Source organism: Elgaria multicarinata, chromosome 2, assembly GCF_023053635.1.
Source record: "Elgaria multicarinata webbii isolate HBS135686 ecotype San Diego chromosome 2, rElgMul1.1.pri, whole genome shotgun sequence".
Taxonomy (NCBI): Eukaryota; Metazoa; Chordata; class Lepidosauria; order Squamata; family Anguidae; genus Elgaria; species Elgaria multicarinata.
The window spans coordinates 124,892,329-124,914,971 of NC_086172.1; the positions used below are offsets into that span (position 1 = coordinate 124,892,329).

Genomic DNA, 22,643 nt, shown 5'->3' on the forward strand with positions numbered 1-22,643 from the left:
CTGATTTTACCTGATGTTATTTTTGTTGCACGTTGTTAATCGTATTATTGCAGTCTTTTTAATATTTCTGTTGTAAGTTGCTTTGTGAGATCTTGTTCCCCTCCCCCCTGCCCGCCCGCCGCAATCAGTTTCTGTGAAGTTCTAGGTTCTACCCATGTAAAACAAACTAGTCCTGAAGTGAAGACTAATCACAGACAAAATGAATAGATGTGCCATCACTTTGTACTGTAACGAAAACTGCAATCCTAAACACAGTTACAAGGCAGCAAGCCCCATTGAGCCAGACATGCACAGCATTGCACTGTAAACATGCAACTACTACAACAAAACACTCCCATAAATCTGGATATACTGTAAGGGTTGCAAGAAAAACTATTTTACTTTGCATATGCCTGTATGAGCAGGCTTGATTCATATGGCTCATCTCCCGTCCCACACACTTTTTTTTTTTTTGCATTTAAAGGAATTTGCTAAGATGATACAGAAAGAATGCCACCCATCAAATCTGATAAACAGATATCCAGTCAGCTGGGTGCCCCCCTCTGACCAACCAAGGCTCTGGATATTTACTCTTGAGAATGAATAACTTTCAATATTTGTCTTCAGAAATGCATGCACTTTATTAAATATGCACCTACTCAAAAGCCTTTAAAAACTTTGTTTTTCTATCAATGGCAAAAATGGGGTATTGTTCAAACTTATTGTTGGAAGTGAATCCCACTGTGTTCCATGGGACCTATTCCCCAGCAAGTGCATTTAGGATGCACACTTTCCTGGGAGTAAGCCCCTTTAAACACAAGGGGAATTACTTCTGAGCAAATATGCTTTGCTCTGTTAGTCATTCAAAAACTCTGAAACATTTAAAAGCCACTATCTTGCATTAGAGTGAAACAAACGAAAACAGACAGGCTGCAATCCCACTTTTTGGGGAATAAGCCCATTGAACTTAATAGGATTTACTTCTGAGTAGACATGTATAGGATTGCGCTCTTAGATTGCAAGGAGCACATTTATTTGGCAGTTGTGTGGAATAGAATGTCCTTCATATACCACCACCACTACCCATCATGCTCACTGTAACAAAGAAAAATATGAAAATATATTATTGGTGAATTGTGATTCCATAGTTTAAGGTGTCTACAAGATGCCTTGAGGGGAATCTCTCTGGAAAGGTGGACTAAAATATTTTAAATAAATAAACCAAACCGTCAACAGTTTCAAACACTTCAGAATCCCTGTTCATTGTTTTTGCCCATCCTTCCAAATCTACTTAGGTATGTTTGCATACAGTGTGTTGCAGGCACTGTACAGTACATAGAGTTCTAGATGAAGGATTGTGGTATTTCGTATAAGGGACTGTTCCTGAACACATTCTTCAGACTATCTTTACAGAATTTAATTATGCCATATTTGAATGAAAATGAATAAAAGGCATGGGTGGCAAGTATTAGTCACCAGTGGAGGAAGGGGATGTATTCCCCCCCCCCCCGAAAAAATGGCACAATTAGGACATAATGCAAAAAGCAGAAGCTGGAGATAATAGCCAATCATTTATCAACAGTAGCATTGTTTCCCTATACTTCCTTTCTCTGGTCATATCCATTCAGGAATACATGGAGTGTGAAAGCTGGTTGCTTGAAGTGAAAAAGCAAATTCCCCAAAGCACTGAAAAACAACAGCACATTAATCCAAAGCAGAACTCATGGTGATCACAGCAATAGTAATGATAGCAGAATAGTTCAATACTGTAAGAAGTCGGGGAGGCTGCATAAACCAAACTAACAGTAATTTTTCCTACTCTCTTCTTGTGGAAAACCAAACAGAGCAGAAATCAATCTGAAAATGACCACTTACTTTCACTGTCGAAATCAAGTGCAATTATTGGCAAGCAGAGATGAACTGAAAGGCATATATTAAGGTGTGCATGATTAGGTGGTTATGAAAGCAGGCTGTATATAGTTCAGTGTGTGTGTGGGGGTGGGGAAGGGAACAATTACAAACTGTGACTTTCACTGGTTGTCAGAAAAAAGCGTAAGAGGGCATGTGGTTATTTACAGGCTGTCTGTTTTAATGTACAAACATTACATCTTTGGACAGGCTTTGGTACTAGGGTAATTTTGGAGGATTCTGTCCATTTCTTAATAAAACAACTGATGCCCCTTTAGATTTTCTTTAAATTGTACTGTCTGGATTATACATCACTGAGGTACAGAAACGTAAGAGTAATACTGTTAGGAAGGTGGTCAGATTAATACCAAAACCACCAAGAAGAATGGTCTTCCCAATTCTCTAAGATAATCACAAGAATGGGTGTGGCAGACAGGGGAGGAAAGAAAAAATGGGTTTTCCCCCCATGCCTCCAACATTATCGCATGCATATAATACAATAGAAGACTCAAGCCTCTAAAGACAGTGAATTAAGGTCATATCTTTTCTGCTTCCATTAAGAGGGACGTTTTGTACAGAATTTAATTTCTGGAGCAAAACTGGAATTCCTGAAGATCTGATTTAAAAAAAAAGAGAGAGCAAGGGTTGGGGCAGAATGTCAAGTAATATTACTTTCAGTGAACACTTCTGAGTAATTTGTGTCACATCCTCTTCCTACAAATGCCATAAAATGGCACCTGCACTTCTGTAAGCAACTGTAAAGTGATGCAAATTGGGGCATTTCTTTTTACCTTCACAGAAAGCAAATAAGATCTGAGCTAGAGGTGACTGACCAGGAAAGGAATCTTGGGATTGTGGTAGATAGTTTAATGAAAATGTTGCTATGAAAAATGTCAAATTCCATATTGGGAGTCATTAAGAAAGGAATTTTTTTTTAAAAAAAACTGTCAATATCATAATGCCTTTATACAAACCTATGGTGCAATCACACTTGGAATACCATCTATACTTTGGGTCACTGAACTTCAGAAGGTTTATTGTAGAGCTGGAAAAGCTGCAGAAAATGATCAAGAGGCTGGAACAACTCTCCTATAAGGAAAGGTTACAAATGTTTGGGGCTGTTTAGCACAGAAAAATGGTGAGTAAATTTGGAGGGGGAGGAGAGAATATGACATTGGTGTGCATGGTGTGGAGAAGTGGAAAAGGAGAGGTTTTTATCCCTCTCAGTACTAGAACTCAGGGTCATCCAACAAAGATGAATGGTGACAGATTTAGGACAGACAAAAGGAAGTATATCTTCACACAGCACATAGTTAAACTATGGAATTTATTACCAAAAGATATGGTGATGGCCACCAACTTGGATGGCTTTAAACAGGGATTAAGGAAATTCATGAACGATATGGCTATCAATGGCTACTAGTCACAATGGCTATAGATTATCTTCAGCATCACAGGCCATATGCCCGTGTGCCAGCTGTTTTTCTGTCCTGCCTCGTCTCACTCTTCTCTAGCACTATTTCAGAGTTCTGTATAGCACCTAGCACACTATCAGCACAAAATACAAACTAAACAATAGTAACCAGTAGGTATAGTTATTCAAAGTAAGCTGATTTCCATACATCACTGTTTTATCCAAATTATTTTGAGGACAACGTTTTTGTTGTTGTTTTTTCCCCAAGAAAGAATGAACAGCTTTGACTCCTAAAAGGGACAAAACCATAACAGAGTTTGTAGCAGGGGATGTTTCTTCTTTGCCTCTAACGCAGTCTTCTCCAACCTGGTGCCCGCCAGATGATTGACTACAATTCCCATCATCCCCAGCCAGCATGGCCATTGAAGACTGCTCTAATAAATGCTGCTCTTAGGAACCCCAGGTGGGTTTTCCTGCTGCTTCCCCAGTTATGCCATAAACCAGAAAACACACAAGGACAAACCAATTCAACCTCACAGCACTTCCAGTCTGAAAACTGACAGAGCTTTGGCAGCACAACATAACAACATATCAACCCAGTCACATCTTTTGTGCTTGTTCCTCTCTAAACTACTGACTTTTGGCTTTCCTCTTTCCCCCCAACCTTCATGCCATAATATTTTGGGCTTTCCATGATGCTTGAATTTGTCATGATGTTTCCCCCTCCTACACAGTAATCAATTTATTTTTGTGTTATTTTTGTTATCTCTTGTCCAAAATGTAATGCCTAGCATTACAAGACAATAGATCCAGGACTATACACAGTGAAATACAGAGAATGAGTGAGTGAGTGTCTAAGGATTATTCAAGCAGCTGGACAGGTGGAAGACAGGATAAAAGAGGGAGGAACAGACTGTAGATTTTTCACTACTTGGTCCAACAATGGGAAAGACAGAAAGATAAGTCTGAGGTTCAGCTGTGAATGAATCAGCAGAGACAGAAGATTGACTCACTGAAATATATTTAGAAAAATAAAGTTCTTCAGATTTCAGGAGCATATGTAACATCAAGTCAAGAAGAACACTGATCTCCTCTAACCACTTTCCTTCACAGTATCCCTCAATTCTCATTCACAAATGGAAGATAGTAATATTTGGTAAAATAAAAAAAGTCACCTATAAATCAATAATATAATTTTGACAAGTTACAAAAAGGGCTTATTATCATACTAACAAGTAAGTGAGTTTGGTTCCCACTAACCCATTGTACAGATGAGAAACTGAATCTGAAAGTCTGTGCAGGCCTGGGTTAAGTTAGTGTTAACCCCTTGGAGTGACAGAACTTGAACCTAAATAAGGCTTTTTTTTTTTTTTGCCTTATTCACCATGGTTAAAGCCATGGCTCAAGGTGTCTTCTGAACACAGCCCAGCTTTCTGGCTTAACCACCATGGTTAAAGCCGTGGTTTAAGGGGCCATTATGGGTGAGGTTGGGAGGAATTCCTAAAAAGCAATTTCAAAGCCCCTCTGATGCTGCACCACTGTCACTAGTAATGTGTCTTGTGAATGGATGCATCAATATAAACAGTTGTAAGAGTGCATCTCAACTGCTTGAAGCAAAAGAGTTACCAGCTTGGTGGGGCTTCATGCTATATTTACAGAGTTTATAATCTGTAATTACTCAAATCTAAAGGCACACTTTAGGCTAGTATGTACTTTTTAATAGTTATGTTTCTTCTACCATGCTTTAGAGATTGTTACATGCAATAAATAATAAAATATAACTACATGCATTGCAAAATGGTCTTTATAAGCTTGCCTATTCGTGTATTGTGCCAAGGAAATGGTTCAACAAGGGGAGTTCTCTAAATTGTTGTGCACCTATTTAATTCCTGTTTCCAAACTGCCAATACTGGCTGAATCAGAGATTGAAACAAATCTCAAGCTTCAGGCATTTGAAGCAGGAAGTGCCCACTCACATACACACAGGCAAAATGGCATAAAACACCCCACCTCTCAGTTTTGCCAGCACTATGATGTCAGCACTTGGCTTCACACCACGTTGAGTATGTCTGGCTTCATCCCATCCCTCAACGTTCCAAGAACAGGAAACAGCCAACCAAGCCACATCCTCATGATAGGCTGTATCCAGACAGGAGCAAAGGAGGAAAATGCCTAGTTTCCTTTTGCATTAACCTGCTTTGCAGCAAATTAAGTGCTTTCCTGACTAGCAGATTTACACCCAAGGAAACTGCCCTCTCTTCCATTACAAACACCAGATGGGCATTTTTCCCAACAAGCAAAGAGGGCAAGGGTGAAAGGCTGGGAGTGAGAAATAGAATGGGGAAGGCAGGCCATTTGGCATGAGAGCGAGCGAGAGAGAGGAGAGCAGGGAAATCAAAGTGGGAGAGAAAAGAGATGGAAGGAGAGAAAAAGGAAAGGACAGAAGAGAAAGCGTAAGATGTGGGGGTGTGGGGGTGTGTGAAGTTTCACTTGTTTCCACTTGCAGGCTCTCACTGCTAAATTGAACTAGCTTATGCCTGTAACACAACTTGGATCAGTTTGGAGTGACTTTTCTGCACCTATCTGTTTGGCATTTGTTAGGAGATAAACCATGATCCAAGAATCCTTCTTTATTAAAGAACAAGACAGTATGTTTTATTTCTGGATTAATTAATCTGGAATAGTTACCATATACTTCAGGCCCTGTAATCATGCTCACATATATACACTATTTATTTAATCAGCTTAATTGTGTTTACAAATCAGATTAATTTAAATCATATTAAGGGGTGATTAATATACAGTACATGATCTGCAGTGTTCACCCCAGATTTTTTGTTAAACAGAAGAAATAAATTGATAAGCTGTCCACACCTAGCAGGAATAGGCAGTGATCTGCCCATTATTATTATTATTATTATTATTATAAATTTATTTGTTACCCGCCTCTCCCTCTGGATCGAGGCGGGGCACAAGACCAATACCATAAAATACATATAATTGATTAAAATATATAAAACTAATACATTATTAAAAGCAGCACATTATTAAAAGGCATCTTAAAATTCAACTTGGTAGGTATATCTTCTTAGCCTCATAATAAGGAACCTCTCATTTTCCCCATTAAAAAAAAACACTTCTAAATTAGATACATTCTTGCAGTCCACCCACATCTCAGCAGGAATCAGATGGCCCTTCTGTACGTATGGACTGGCTCCCCTATTTGGGCTTAAATCAAACTCTAGGGGCAGAGGAATTGGCCTGTGTTACCAGGGAGGAATTCTCTAGCAGGGTAAAGGCAATGAAATGTGGGAATTTTGCCAGGAATGAACTCAGACTTAGCTCTCCACATATGGATAGCAATCATAGACTTGCATTCTTCAGTGGACGAATAGGAGGAGGAGTAGAAGAAAAGAATCATCTTCAGAGAAACAACTATTTTCCATAGGGTAGCCACGTAAAAAGAGATGAGATATAACCAATAAAGTAACATTGCTTAGGCCTCATATGGCTGATAGCAGAAATTTCAGGATTTAGAACTTCTATTGCCAGCATACGATGGAACAAAATGTCTATGCCCATGTCTATGCCCAAACACAAGGCAAAGATGGTGTCATCCTGACACTGCACTAACTAGAGGGTTGTGTCAGAGAACATCTTATAGTGATGCCTGGGTCACATCATCTGAGCTGTTTGCCTGCTCTCAAAACAGATCTTCTATATGTAATTTGTTTCCAAAGCATAAATTACTGCAAGGCCTTAAATCAGGCTTTTAAAAAAATGTATATAGAGTTCTCTTCCCAGGACACAGCAGCTGGACTCATGCAACACACTAACCCACCCAGTGTGGGTTGTTGTCAAACCGTGTGTTAGTATGTTGTCTGAATGCAGTGCTTTTTTTCCACAGGATGGCTTGTTAATCATGCAGTGTGGCTTGTTAAGCACCCTGAAGAACCCAACAACAAGCCATAGGTTCTCAAGATGGCTTGTTCGAAGAAAATAAACCACACTGAATGGTTAACACCCTGTGGAAAATGTTCTGGGTTCAGACAACATGATAACTCACCTTGCGGAAAATGCACTGCATTTGGACAAGACGGCAAGATTGTACAGTAGCTCCATCACTAAGAGATAGATTACAATGACACCAGTCCTGCAACATGGCAGGAAATGGATACAAAAAAGAAAAATGCTAGTTTATTGCCCAATAGGAAGCGAAGAGGCCTGCTTTGGCTCCAAGCCCTACCACAAATATGCTATTGCCCTGCACTATTAAAATAAAAAAGGAAAGAAAGCATCCGAACCAGGAAAACAACTTTTTGCTCATCTTATTAATACTTGCAATGTCATATGGTTGGCATGTTTTGGTTGCTTCAGCTTCCTGTCCTTCCTCCCCGTCTACCCCCATTGCCAAACAAACTACTGCTTGTATCACCATCATTCCTTACCAAGACTTTGAGGCCTTGATCTTATCACTTCACATTTCTGTTGGTTGATCCAGTTTTTCAGACTCTGTATGATAAGACTTAGTTCACCAGTAAAGTAGCTTTACTGGTCATGATTAGTTATCGAAAGTTTCATTACAAAACAAACATCATCATCATCATCTAATTATTTCTTACCCGCCTCTCCCTTTGGATCAAGGCAGGGAACAACAATAGTACAACAATACAATATAAATCAAATACAGAGAGCTTCAGCTATTGGGCAGTATAAAAATGTAATAAACAAACAAATAAAATAAATTAAATTAAAAAGCATATAAAACCAATACAATATATTAAAAAATCAAGACATCTTAAAATCTTTGGTTTAAAATTCATCTGGGTAGACCTGCTAGAAGAGGCTAGTCTTTATAGCTGTCTTAAACTTGGAGAGAGAGTATTAAGTTGATGAATCTCCTCCAGCAGGCCACTCCACAGTCTGGGGGCGACAGAAGAAAAGGTCCTCTGGGTAACAGTTGTCAGCCTAGTTTTGGCTAACTAAAGTAAGTTCTTCCCAGAGCACCTGAGTGTGTGGGGTGGATTGTATGGGAGGAGATCCCACAGCTAACCTGGACCCAAACCATGTACAGCTTTAAAGGTAATGACCAACACTTTGTACTTCACCTGGAAACTAATTGGCAGCCAGTGGAGTGATTTTAATGTTGGGGTAATATGTTCACCCCTAGGTGTACCGGTGACCAACCTGGCTGCCATATTTTGAACTAATTGAAGTTTCTGAACTAGGTACAATGGTAGCCCTATGTACAGTGCATTGCAGAAGTCGAGCCTCGAGGTTACCAGCCCATGCACTATCATCTTTAGGTCTTCCAACTCTAGAATAAAAAACTATTTTGAAAAAAGGGTCTTCCAACTCTAGGAAAGGGCGCAGCTGACACAACAGCTGAAGTTGATAGTAGGCATAAGGTGGAGTGGGGTGGGGAATCACTTCTGTTTATTAACATCAAGCTTCTAACAGACTGGCTCACATAATCTGCCTTTTACTGAAGGGTGTTTTTTATTTTTACACTCCACCCATGTTGGGAAATTTCCATGTGGGAAGTCATGATATGTCCACTACTCTGCTGACAATATGTACTTATAAAGGGCATGTCTAGACATAGAGGGGGAGGAGGAGGATCTTGTGATATGGTGATCGAGAGATCTTTCACCTCAATCCACATGCTGCGCGCAACGTCCCGGGAGGAAGAGGACGTCGTGCTCGCCATTTTTTTAATCGAAAATGAGCGCACAAGTGCTCCAGCGATACAGGTAGGTGTTTGTTTTTTAAAAAGATCCCACTCCCCACTCCCACCCCCAATGGGCATGGAGCTCCTGAGGAGTTCCATGCCCCATGCCCGACTCCTCGGGAGGAGCTGGGATGAAACTGGGATGGCTGCCCACACGTCCCGCAGTCTTGGGATGATCCCGAGAAGTCGGGATTAAAGCCATCCTGGTTATCCCAGGGAAAGGAAGGGATCATCCCTCCTTGTCCCCAGGATCCCCTGTGTGTCATGTGGACACACAGGGATGATCCTGGGGCGAACCGCGGGATAAGCCCTCATCTAGACATGCCCAAAGTCTCAAAGATTGGTACTCTCTGCAAACAGAAGCAGTGCAACCAAGTGCATGTCTAACCACACAAATATTTTCACAAGAAGGCAACTGCAAAATACTTGCATCATGGTAAGAAAGTGGTTGTGCAAATTAGCCACACAGAGAAAGATTTCACAAGCCAGATGTTTTGTCAGCTTGTTGTATGCAGGCTCTTAGGGTGCCTAGGAAACTAAGCTTTGGGATTACATTGCCTGTGTATTTATTCCTAGCCTGGAATTTATCTCTTGCTTTTGTAATTAATTTGTAAAATCAGATAAGACTAAAGCTGCAAAGTCACCATGCACTTTACTACCTCAGAAACAACCATCAGTGTCCTAATATTCAAATTACTGGAGTGTCATGGTTGCAGCAAGTGAAGTGGATATGAATCGGGGGATCACTCATTTTCAGAAAGTTCAGCAGACATCGTTAAAATGACCCATGTGAAAACAGTCCATATCACACAAATAGTGTCCCACAGACCTGAGGTTCAACCCCCCTGCTCTAGTGCAAATAAAGATGACATAGCATTCAGTGGTAGTTTTTTCTCTATGTGCTACATGGATCTGCACTCCCAAGGCAGCAATTAATACTACTTTAATTCAGTTGCTGCTGCAGACTGGCCAATATTGTGAAGAACAGGGAAGAGGGACCTAACTTTAAACTCTAAACAGCCATCACATCATCAAGCAGACATGCCCAAATTATATCTTAGCCAAGGTTCCCGATCTACTATATAACATCACCACTTCCTGCTTTTGTACAGCTCACTGCACCACCATTATTTTAAAAGGGCAAAATAGTAAATAAGAATTAATGCGCATGGGTGCAACCTCAATCAATCAATAGTAATTCCTTTCTATCATGTCTTCATAAGAGCCAAACTGTAGGGTGGTGGTTGTTATTTTAAGGTTACAGGGACATACACACAGGCACACTGGAAAGATGCTCAATGGGGTTTTCAGGATCCACCCCCAAGTGCCATTAATGATAGGGTGACCATATGGAAAGAAGGACAGGGCTCCTGTATTCTTAACAGTTGTATATAGAAAAGGGAATTTCAGCAGGTGTCCTCTTCATCACAACAGTTAAAGCTGCAGGAGCCCTGCCCTCTTTTGTTTCTGGTCACTCTAGTATAGTCTCTGCTGCAAGTAATTTACTTTAGAATCATTTCGTTCTGTAAGCACAAACAACTCTATGAACTGCTGTAAGAATAGATTCTTAACTGCTGTTGCAAAGGGTTGGCTTTGTATTTACTATGTAGCAATTGGAAGGTAGCTCTGGATGTTTTACTTTTAAATAAGAACCATATTCACTACAGCATCTTAGTGTCAGTTTATGGTTGCTGTAGTGACTTGTTTACCCATATGTCAGCTTGTCTCAAAGGAAGAGGTGGGGAGGAAATGGAGAATGACTTGTGCTGAACATTGAAGGATGCTTTGAACTGGAACACATGAAAGCTTCTTGAAGCAAAAATATGAATGCTCCCACAGAGCAAGCAGAGAGAGGTTATTTTACAAACTGTCAGCTATGAGCCTGTTTATTAAAGGCTGGGCAAAGGGTCGCCTGTTCACCAGCAAAGCATTACAGATCAAGGTCAAAATCTTTGTCCCCAATATCTAGTATTCAGAGGTATATTGAATCTACATGTTCAAAGGCAGCTTATATGAATAATAAGAGCGGCTCCCATGAGACAGATTAGGTAAGAGAAGGGCTGGGTTGGTGGAGCCAAGAAGAAGTATGGTAGGAGTAGCTTGCCAGGGTGCGTGGGGCTTGTATCATCCCTACTTTTTGCAGGCATGTGCAGCAGTGGGACCTCAGTCTCCATAGGTCCAACCTACTCTTTCTTTCTGCCTGCAGTAGCAAGTGCTTCGGCACTGATTGATAGTTTAGCACATACGGAGAAAAGAATATTCTACAAAAGGCATGTGTTTATTACATGAATCATCTTCTATGACCCACTGACTTACATTCACATAATGGCTACAACCCAGAACAGTGCATGTGGCAGATCAAGGTTTAGAGCCAGCCGTCATTTGATTTTGAGCACAGCAGTCTTCTGTGATAAAAGAAGTTTGTGAAACTTGGATGAATTTTAAAATTGGCCTGCAGTCATAGCCAATATCTTGTGTAAATTAATAACACCCTCATCTGACTCCGACACACCCCATGAAACTTAAAACTCTAGAAAATATTTCCACAGGGCACATGTCTGGGACATATGAATTAACAATACAAGAGCACTTGCAATGTTTTCAAACTCAGGAAAACCTCCCACATCTGCAAAATGTAACACAAGAAGCTACCTTTGCTCTAGAATAATTTACTCCTTTTGTTGGGATCCTTCTGGGAATTCACAACACAGTGCAGATTACAGTAATATTTGCTTGGTACCTTAAGGTGATATGTAGGGCACTGTGCATTAAAAAACATCCTGTGTTATGCAAGACTTTTAAGCATAACTCTTGTATTAATTATTCCTTTAGCTAGTCACACTCACACACTCCTTCACAATTTGTTTTAGGGTTCCTCAGGTTTGTTGTCCTTTTAACCTGGTTTGCTCTTAAACCTGGGCTAACTGGATAAAGATTTTCTTCTTGCAAATCCATAGGTTAATGTAATGAATTTGTAGGCAATGTATTCCCATGTAATTGGCATACAGAGAACTTGTGTGAACACAGAATTGGCATTAACTATCTATTTTAAACTAGTGGATTTCTTTCCTTTGAGAGTAATTTACTCCCACTATTCCTAAAGGAATCCACACAAGAATATATTCTTGATCCTACTGAGAAGACAGGTTTGATCAGTGCACAGGATAGCTTGGGAGGCTAAATAATACTATTTTCTCAGCTTACCCTGCATATTTTCATGCAAACCCATAAAGGGGGTTGCCTAGGATGACCATATGAAAAGGAGAACAGGGCTCCTGTATCTTTAACAGTTGTATTGAAAAGGAAATTTCAGCACGTGTCATTTGTATGCATGCAGCATCTGGTGAAATTCTCTCTTCATCACAACAGTTAAAACTGCAGGAGCCCTGCCCTCTTCCGTATCTCATCACTTCAAATAGGAGATACCTTTGGTCAGCCTTCTCCAACTTGGCACCCTCTAGATGTGTTGGACTACAACTTTCATTATCCTCAACCAACACATCTGGAAGGCTGTATACTGTTATATGTTGAGATGCCATGACTTGGAATAGTGGCCATTCTCTTAAATCAAGGGCTATTTGGCAACCTGACTTTCTTTGGTTATGAATGATTCCTGGCAACTGAGAAATCTGATAGATTTTAAAATTAGTGGTTAGTTGTATGAGATTTTCAAGAAGATCTTGCTAGCAGAGGTAATTAAATGTCAACAACCTTACAAACAGTAGGTCCCAGCCTGTCTGCATCATACTGCAAATATATTAGCACAGGATTTATTCCAAGTTCTATTATGTAACAATAAGGAACAGCAATTAGCCTATTAAAGCTCTCCAAGGATTATTTTAGATGGATAATATTTACTTGAGATTGATAGGTCAGGGAGTGGATTGGAAGAGGGTGAAGCAGTTCAACTGGTGAAAACTCCCAAAAATGTCTTGGTATTAAAGAAGAAAAGCATTTTAATCCCATAACAGTAGCACAAAGGGCTGTACAGAAACTTATTAAAAGTCAGAACTAGTTCTATTTATCATTTCCCCCCACCCCTTTAAAAAAAAAAGAGTATCAATCCTAGGATGAGCTTTTGAAAATTAAAAAAAAAAACTGTCTGGAAGACCCAACACCCAGCGTATTATGCAAAACGAACATGAACACACACACACACACACACACACACACACAGAAAAATCATGCTTTTCCAAGAAGTGATGGTCAGTGATATTTTGAAACTTTACTGAGCACCTATGCATCTCTGTATGTGTAATGGTGGTGGTGTGGGAATGAATGAGATGTAAGATACTGTGAGGCCTGCTTTCAAGAGAAGGTGAATACATCCCTGGTGTTTATCATGTTCACAATTCCTCTTTCCAAGATTTCTTTGAAAAAAAGAAAGAAAGTTCAATCGCCTTCTCTCTCCACATCCCAGGGGCCAGTAGCAAGTAACACATTCAACAGAAGGTGAGGAAATAAAGACACAGATCCATATGAATGCTGAAAAACCACAAAGGAGAGTCACATAAAAACTCAGGAACCTACATCTGCATAGCAGTTTTGAAGTGAGACAGATGTGTGCTCACTGGTTCCTTCAGCCCACACTGCTCTCTGGCTGACTGCTCTCTGTGGTTATGGGGACAGTCTGCATACCAGGAGCCACACTTTCAGCCCATGAGAAACATATTTCCTTTGTCCCACTTCCTGCACAAAAGCAGTGAACTGAGCGCTACTGCGTAGCCAAGCTCCAGGTGTATTTCTTCTGTGAGATATTTTGTTTTCTTTGCACAGTGCTTGTTATGCTAAAAGTTGGCTAACTTTAAAAAGCACCAATCCTGCAAGGAGTTGTGCACACAAGTATGTCCAGCGGAACTCAGCCTAATGAAGTGCAAAGCCATGAGACTACTAAGGGTACATTGATAAACACCAACATTTCTGCTCCTCATTTATGGCTGTTAATACTGCTGAGCAAACATAGCATGTTGTGCAGCAAAAAGATTAATTATTGTCAGATATGCCTCTGTAAGTCCACCAACCATGTCACTCCATTTGAATTTGAGACCCACACAAGGTACAGATTAAAAATAATGCAGTGTACCTTCCCCAACCTGGTGTCTTCCAGATGTGATTGGACTACAACTCCCATCATACCCAAGCAGCAGGTTCGAGTGACAAATAACATGCATTTGTGAAGGGCTGCTTGCTCCCATATGAACTTGCCCACTCCTTGAGTAACTGCTTGGAGGCCTTAGTCTAGGTACTGCTGTCTTCTGGGTAGAGGCAGATGGAGGCTGAAGACAAGGTTTTTGGGTAGTGGCACCCCAAAGGGTAAAATATTCTCCCCAGACTTTCCTAGCTTTTCATCATCAGGTGAAGATAATTCCTCCCTTAGTTTTAAATACATATTATATTGCATTCCCAGCGCTGTTTTTATTGCTGTACTTTTATTGCAATTTGAAGTATTTTATTGGGTTGATCTTAATGCTAAATGTTGATTTTCTTTCCCCCTTTCTGTTGCCAGCTGCCTTGGAAGCATCTGCTGAAAGGTAGAATAGAAATAAATAAATGAAGTATTGAAGCAGGAACTGCATTTCAATAGCCCAAGCTAAGGGTTACCTTGTTTCATCCATACCAATTTTGTGATGACAGCAGCATTAATTGAATGAGTCAGTGTGGTGTAGTGGCTAAAGTGCTGGACTGGGAATCAGGAGATCCGGGTTCTAGTCCCCACTTGGCCATGGAAGCCCACTGAGTGACTTTGGACCAGTCACAGACTCTCAGCTCAGGCTACCTCACAGGGTTGTTGTTGTGAGGATAAAATGGGGAGGAGGAGGATTATGTATGCCACCTTGGGTTCCTTGGAGAAAAAAGGTGGGATATAAATGCAATAATAATAATAAAAACAAACGAGCCTACAGGGAAAGGAAATCTTAATTTCTAAATGCTGTCTTAAAAGAACTGTAGTTTAAGAGCAATGGAAGGATCCTAAATTCACCTGTAAGAAAAAAAAATGGACTGTTCAGGACAGCCTTCCCCAACCTGTGCCCTCCAGATATTTTAGATTAAATTCCCATCATCCCCATCTGGCATAGCCATATAGTCCAAAACATCTGGAGGATATCAGTTTGGGGAAGACTGTTTTCCATTGTAGTAGGTTACTTTCCTGCCACATCTATCAGTTTAATGTTAGTCCAGCGCTTCTCAATCACATCCACTTCTAAACTTCCTTTGGGCCCTACCCCAACTTCATCCTAACCTGCCAGTTTCATGTTACCCACCATCCCCACATTCTGTCTCTCCCCAGAGCCTATTCTTCCCTCTTCCCATTCACTTGATCTCTAGCCAAACATCACTGGACTAGGATCAGTTAGAGACCCATGGCAGCATTCTTCCTTTCCAGAAAAAAAGAAAAGAGAAAATGTGCTCAGGAATTCTCAGTGAACTTTGACTGCTGATAGCCTGTTATTACCAATATGAAGAATTATTCTTCCCTGCCCCTGCAGTCTGAGAAAGACCAACTAGTGTTCCGGTCCATTGCTCCAAGTGCTGTTTTGGCCCAAAGAACAGCAGTAGAAAGAGATTCCTGTGAGACTTTAATTCAAATCCCAGCTCAGCCATGAACTCACTATCAGGAGTGCCTCAGTTGTGTGTGTGTGGGAACAGTGACTCACCTAGAAGGAAGAACAGATTAAGGAAATGCTAGTACACACCCTGAATGTTAGGGGAAAGATGAGATAAAAATTTCAAACATCTTTTTCCAAAGTAGCTCCAAAGTCTTTGGCATATTAGAGAATACAGTCTGGGTTAATATAAAATAAGAACTCTCATATCAGATGCCTCCCACCCAATCAGAGATGGCCTGCCCTAGGGAAAACATATATCTACAATACTCCATAAGTTGCCCGTTAATTTCAAGCCCGTGTTTGAGATGCTGTTTTGTTTTGTTTTGACATATAAAACCTAATAATATGATCTGCTGTTTGTTTGCTCAAAAGTAAGTCCTAGAGTTGGATTTATTCCCTAAGTGTGTTTAGTATTGCATCCCAATACTGCTTGATCCCACAATGCCTTATGGAATACTTTTCACTATATTATTGTGTCTCCCCATTAAGATTGACAAGTAAATGGGGTTCTCTCAGAGTAGAAGGATAGAATGACAAGGCCACAGTGCAAAATCTTTTCATTTGGGGCTCCAAACACTAAAGAGATCTACATAAGCCCATCTTTGAAATCTTTTATAGGACAAAGTATAAATTCATCCAGATATAATACTAAGACAGATGTTTTACAAACTTCACTTTTACTCTGTTTTAATTGCATTTGATCATGTTTTATCTTACAATTATGAATGTTTATGCCATCTGATTGTTGAACGTCTACGCATGCTGCTTACGTATAAATTCTGCTTGGCAAGTACACATGTTGTTTACTTTTAAAAAAACAGATAAAATACATTGTATATGAGAAATATAGGACAAATCCCATTTTTCTATGCACAGAACTTGACCCACAGAATTTCTCACTTTACTGCACAAGCAAGGTTTACTAGTCAGCACATTGTATTATCCTTAAAATATGTGACAATGGAGCATCATTTACACCAATAATTCTTTTGAGATTTTTTTTTCTTTACAAAGGATCTTTTAGTTGCAGGTAGTTCCTATGGGCCTGCAATTTAACATTCTACCCACATGGGTTATGAATTAAATTACCATTCCACTCCTTTTTGTTGTCATGCCAAGGTCACCCACCACAAACTCCATTCTCCAGTAAGTAACCTTGTTTTAATGGTTTATTTCTCTTGCCTTTATTGTCTTTATGAAGCCTCGTCAAGCCAGGATGCATAGCACTGACAGGAGTTCTTTAATTAACTTAGCTTCCATTGAAAACTCATCATTTCAAGTTTCTATACATCCTTTTAAAACTAGGCAAGGGGAACAACAACAGGCTATTCACTAATTAGTATGTTCTTTCAACTGACCAATTCCCACCTCTGTTCAGAGCTCCTTGTAATAAAAAACTTCCTTTAAAAATATGGTTGTAAGGCATTTCTTTCATCCTCCAGCCCACTCCCCCACCCGCCCCAGCCAAAGTCCCTCTTAAATGGCAAAACGGGTTTAAAAAGCTAAAGTCTGATATGAAGAAGCTGTTCCCTCTACTGGCCTCTATGTGCCACATTGCTAGGAGGCAACTTTGCCAAATATTTCCCCTCCTCTTTCTAATTGCGCTGTAGTGTCTGACAAATGACTAAAGGGAAACGTTGAAGGGCTTAGGATTCCAGAGTGAGCTAATACAGGATGCCTTTGGTTACTCTTTTTCGCGGGGGGACGGCGGAATGAAGAAGCTAGAACGCCTCCTAACCTCCCTCCCCCGCCTCCTTAAATTTAAAAATGGGATGAATGTTACCATTTTTGGACATGAGTTTCGCGCAAGCCCAGCCCTAAACCGCACCATTCAAAGCTTGAAGTGAGCCACCATCCCGCGAGTGAAGGGATATCTGTGGGGTGGCGAAGGGAGGGAGAACGTGGTCTCCATACCGTCTTTTCAATCGATCCGCTTGATCGCCCAAAACAATACAGCGACGTGCCCACTCCGGTTTTCCCGGGATACTATAAAGAACCGGAGGGGCCAGAATATGCAGCTCAGCGGGATCCCCGGGAAAGCTGACTTGTCTTTCTAAAGGACAAACTTTAGATTCCGATTCTATTTTCCTCCCTGCCTACATCCGCCTTTGATCTTAAATTCCTCCTTGAATCGACTTTCCTCGGCGGGTTAACCGCACTTTGGGAGGGGAAGCGGTGCAGTTCAGAATGACACTTTGTAGCAGGAACACGCGTTACCTGCGCGCCTCCCTCCCCTCGGGCCAGAGCCCTGCCTCAAAGCAACCGAAGCGGCGGCGGCGGAGGCAGGGCGTGCAAACTGCAGCCACTTCCCTGTTCCAACAACCCCTCCGGGAAGGTGGCTTTTGTCGGTTGCATTGCGAAAGCCAAAGGGGCCAGGAGAGACAGCCTGTCTCCCGGCGCTGGTAAGGGAAACATCTGTTGCGTTAGAAGAGGCGGCGGCGGTGGAGGAGCAGGCAGCAGCGGGGAAGGCAACTTTGGAGCTGCTGAATTGAGCAATACAAACGGCTCCATTTCTTTACCTTCAGCCACACACTTCCATGAGCGATCGTATGCTTTCAGCAACATTTCCCCACCACCAACCCAACCCGCCTCCCCACTGCACGTCATCTCCGCTAGCTTCTCCGGCAACCTCATGCCTGCATTTGACAAATTAACAAACTAAAAACATATTAAAAAGGGGGGGGGGGAGCCTCAGGCTATACGCCGAGATCACACAGCGCTGCTCTGTCCCTAAAGATATTGATCATCACCACCTACCACAGCCACCAACTCAATGCCATAACTTCGGCTCCCTTTTTTTTAAAGGAGTTGTTGGCGATTAGATGAGCTCCATCCAGCTCTTGTACACAGGCAGCGAGGCGCCACTGCCAACGCACAGCATTATTTTCAGATTGGGGACCAGAGGGAAGGGTGAGGGGGAGAGAGAAGGTCTCCCGTGGAGACAAATCCTCCGCCGCGTTGGGCTGAGTGTTGCCATCACACCACAGCCCTTCCTGACGCACACATGGAGAGAAGTAAAATCGCGTTGAAATGATTACGTGAGAAATCAACGAGAGGGCTATGCAGGCAGCCTCCGTGTGTGTGTGTGTGTGTGTGTGTGTGTGTGTGTGTGTGTGTGTCGGGGTGGGTGCGAGGGTCCTTACAGGGAACCTCCACAGCCAGCAAGAACAGCAGCAGCTCAGTGGCGCTCTGGATCTCTACAGCATGGAAGCCTGGTGAGGAGATGCAAAGCACGGCAAAAGGCGAGGCAGCAGGAGCAGCATGTGCGCGCGAACACGGGTCGCGACCGCGGTGTGTCCATCGAGGTGCTTCTCCCTCCCCGCCTGCCGGCCCGCCCGCCTGCCCTTTCCACGCTGGTAAATGCCTCCTCGAAAGGAGTTCTTTGCAGCCTCGGGCGATCCCTTCCCCACCCGGGAGCTGGAAGGAGGAGGATCCATCCAGGTTTACCTTTCTCTGCTGCTTTTCCCAAGCTGGATCCAAAAGTAGATCCCTGTCCCAGTCGTCCTCGGGCTGCATATAGTCATTGGTTTGCTGGGAGTCATAAGTATCCATCCCTGTGAGGCTGGTGTCCTTTGGTTTGGCTTTTTGAGGCTTCTCCTCCTCTTACGCGCTGCTGGTGTCGAGAGCGCTCTGCTTGAAGCGCAGCTACAGCAGAGCAAAAGGAAGCAGAGAGTGGAGAAGGCAGCTCCCACTGCTAAATCGCAACCTAATCTTTGCACACACCAAAGAAGGGGGGGAGAGGGAGGGAGGAAGAAACCAGCCCTGCCTCCGAATTGACCTTATTGGCTAAGCGGAGTTGCCCAAAGTTCATATTCAAGGGGCACCGTGACCTCCATTGAATCTCTCGAGTGTCAATCGCAATTTCCAGCAGCTCTTATAGGTTGATTTAAGAGCGCCTCCTCCCTCCAGTTTCCTTCCCCCTAACACGTGTGACGTCTAAATTTCATCTGCTTCGTGGGAGCGTTGCGGTGACGTCTCCCTTTAAGTTGGGGAGATTTTACAGTAGTAGCAGAACAGAAGCTGCTGAGAGAGGACAAATATGCAGTTTCAGCCTGGTGCTGTCCGTCGTGCGCTGAAAGCAATGCAAGGAATGTCATGGAAATACGTAGGAGTCACCTCTTCACTTCTCTCAAGTAGAGGCTCGTGCCTTCCGGCGAGCACCACAGTTCCGAAAGTCCAATGTCCAAGAAGTTGTTACAACACAGTATATTTGAAAACAAACCTGAAACAAATTAAGTTATTTTCCTTTCATTCATTTTGCTTTTTGTTTCTGCCATAATTCTCTGTTTGATGAATAGCGCATTTGAATTCCTATGTTCCCAGGTTCAATGTCCAACATCTTCAGGTAGGGCTGGAAAAATTCTTGCCTCAAACCCAGGAGAGCTGCTATCAGTCAGTGTCCGCAGTATTAGTTTAGATGAACTAATGGTCCGACTATATTCTTATTATTATTATTATTATTATTATTATTTATTTATATAGCACCATCAATGTACATGGTGCTGTACAGATTACACAGTAAATAGCAAGACCCTGCCGCATAGGCTTACAATCTAATAATCTCGTATGTCCATCATAAATAGTGTGTGTGTGTGTGTGTACTAGCACATTCTGTAAATTGCCAGATTTGAACTGAAGCATGTAACTTAGGCAGTTTGCACATCATGGCAACAGTGCAAGAGCCATTTTTTAAAATTAATCTATGCTTCTATGAGTTTTTAGGTTGTTAGTGTGATGTCCAGACCCAGACATTCTGGATTGTTTATAGGTTATACAAACCAGAGTTAAACCAACAACAAACCATAGGCCTGGTTCACATATAACAACCCAGAGTATGCGCATTATGTGCAGTCATAGGTTATTACATGTGAATCCTGCACTATGGTTTAACTATGGGTATTTAACCACAAACGACCCAAGAAGAGAACCCATGTTTTGCTTTGAACTCTCTGTTGTTCATGGTTAACAACCCATAGTTAAATCATAGTGCATATAATAATCCATGATTCAATGACAATCCATACTCAGGGTTCTCATTATGTGTGAACCAAGCCACAGTGTTTGGGTTCGGATGTCTTGCTAACAACATACAAATGGGGTGTTTGTAGATTGTTATTCAAACTGGAAATGACTCACATGCTTTGTGCATCCCTGCACACAGTTGCTACTGTGTTGTGCAAGCCAGACCAGTGCTTTCTACAAAACGTTGAGTTTGTTCAATGCTTTTCCAATAAAACATGCAATATTAGAAACTGAAATCCTTATAAAAGGATTTTTTAACAATTTTAAAATAATGGTTGAGCCACATTCCAACAGGGTATTAGAAAATAAAAATAAAATTTGGTACACTGTCTTCATTTTAACCAAAACCTGTTTGTTCAGACAAGATGGTTTAAGGTTTTGCCAACAGTTAACTTCTTTTGAACATTCCTGGATCATTCTTTGATTACTGAAACTGTTAAGAGTATCTAGGTTATTTGCTGCTGGATTTTATATTTTCAAAAATGAGGAATCAACCATTGTTTGTTTGTTCACCCCAACAGTCCTGGGGCCAATCCTAGGTGCAACCTGAAACTATTACAGCACCTGGTGAAGCCTAATTTAAATGTCTGCAGCCTCCTCCCACATTCCATCTGAAGACTGTGAGCTCTATCAGACAAGCATTTTATTACATGGTTGTTGCTGGGCACTCACAGATTTTTGCGGGTCCCTCTCACGATGTCGTCTTCCTCCCACGCGCCTCGTGACCCTTCTAGCCTTCTTCACGTGAGAAAAAAAAACACCTCAGTAAGTCTGACTTATTTTTAAAGATGGAAGTTGCTCCTGTGTGCAGGAGAAGCATCGGGATCCAAATGGCCCACTGAACGGGCCACGTGCACGTTATTTACTTTCTCTTTCGAAAGAGGAAGGAATGAGGGACAAACGCACAGGCGGAGAAGCGACGATAAGCAATCGCCATTTTCCCAGTGATGATGCTCAGTGACTAAATGCTTCAACATCAGCCACTCTTCCACCTCCATTCTTGCTTTCTTTACCATCTCCCCTGATGTAGAGTTCTTGAGAACTTGAAAGCTTGCACTCTATTTTTTAAAAACCTTTGAATTGGCGTAATAAAATTATTGTCCTAATATGGATTTAAATGTTTTTCTAGATATTTCATTAACTATTTCATTTTGAAGATCAATGCTCATCTAGTCTGACTTATAATTAATTTTATATACAGGAAGTTTGCTAAACTGAGTTGCCATCAATTGTTTTTGGGAGGGAAACACAGGTAGATGTTCCTAGCATGGAAGAGTGGCCTGGATGGAGTGGAGAGTGGGTGGGTTTGTCTCTTCTCTAATGTTATCATTGCCCCAACCACTGCGGTGGTTTCTGGCCATGTATTCCCTCTCACTGTAGCAGCAGCACTTATAGCCATACCAGCATAGTGTGGGGGAAGCTTTCTTCTCTTTCATTTTGTCTTGATTGATTGCAGGCTGTGTGGCATTACCCCACAATTGATTATATAGTATATGACAGGATTAGTATGTCTGGTAAGTATGGAATGTTAGAACTGAGTGGGTGTGGTTTATGATGTAATAGGTGGGGGGAAGGAGTATATAAGGAGTGTGTTGGGAGTTTGTGAGGGGAATTGTTTATTTGTAGAGTAAGAAGAGTTTGGATTCTAGGGATTTAGGATTGGTGTGAAGAGAGTGAGGTGGTTGGTGTGTGGAGAGTTTAGATTAGGCAGGATTGAAAGTATTATATTTTTATTTAAAGCTTTTAAATAACAATAAACTTATTATTATTATTTTGTTAGCTACCAAATACCACATGTCAGCCTGGCATTATTTACCTGCCTTATAGTTATTAAATACCCACACCAGATTATACCCACAGTATATTTAGAGCAGTTCCTATATTAAACCTGTTTCCCTCATAGCTAAGGGAAAGGCCTTAATTAACCCTTCCTCAGGTTTTCAAGTGGCGATGCATGGCCTGAGAAGGGTTTATGCAACAG

At 41.5% G+C, this 22,643-nt stretch overlaps 1 protein-coding gene across 5 annotated transcripts in view; it reads right to left on the reverse strand.

Moving 5' to 3' along the window:
- Positions 1-19,351, reverse strand: part of ACTN1 (actinin alpha 1) — a 110,508-nt gene extending 91,157 nt beyond the window's left edge. For all 5 annotated transcript variants that reach the window (XM_063117583.1, XM_063117584.1, XM_063117580.1 and 2 more), the window contains exon 1: positions 19,088-19,351. In XM_063117583.1, the coding sequence (XP_062973653.1) occupies positions 19,088-19,192 (105 nt within the window). In that variant the 5' untranslated portion in view covers positions 19,193-19,351. The remainder of the gene's footprint in view (positions 1-19,087) is intronic.
- Between the last annotated feature and the right edge of the window lie 3,292 nt (positions 19,352-22,643).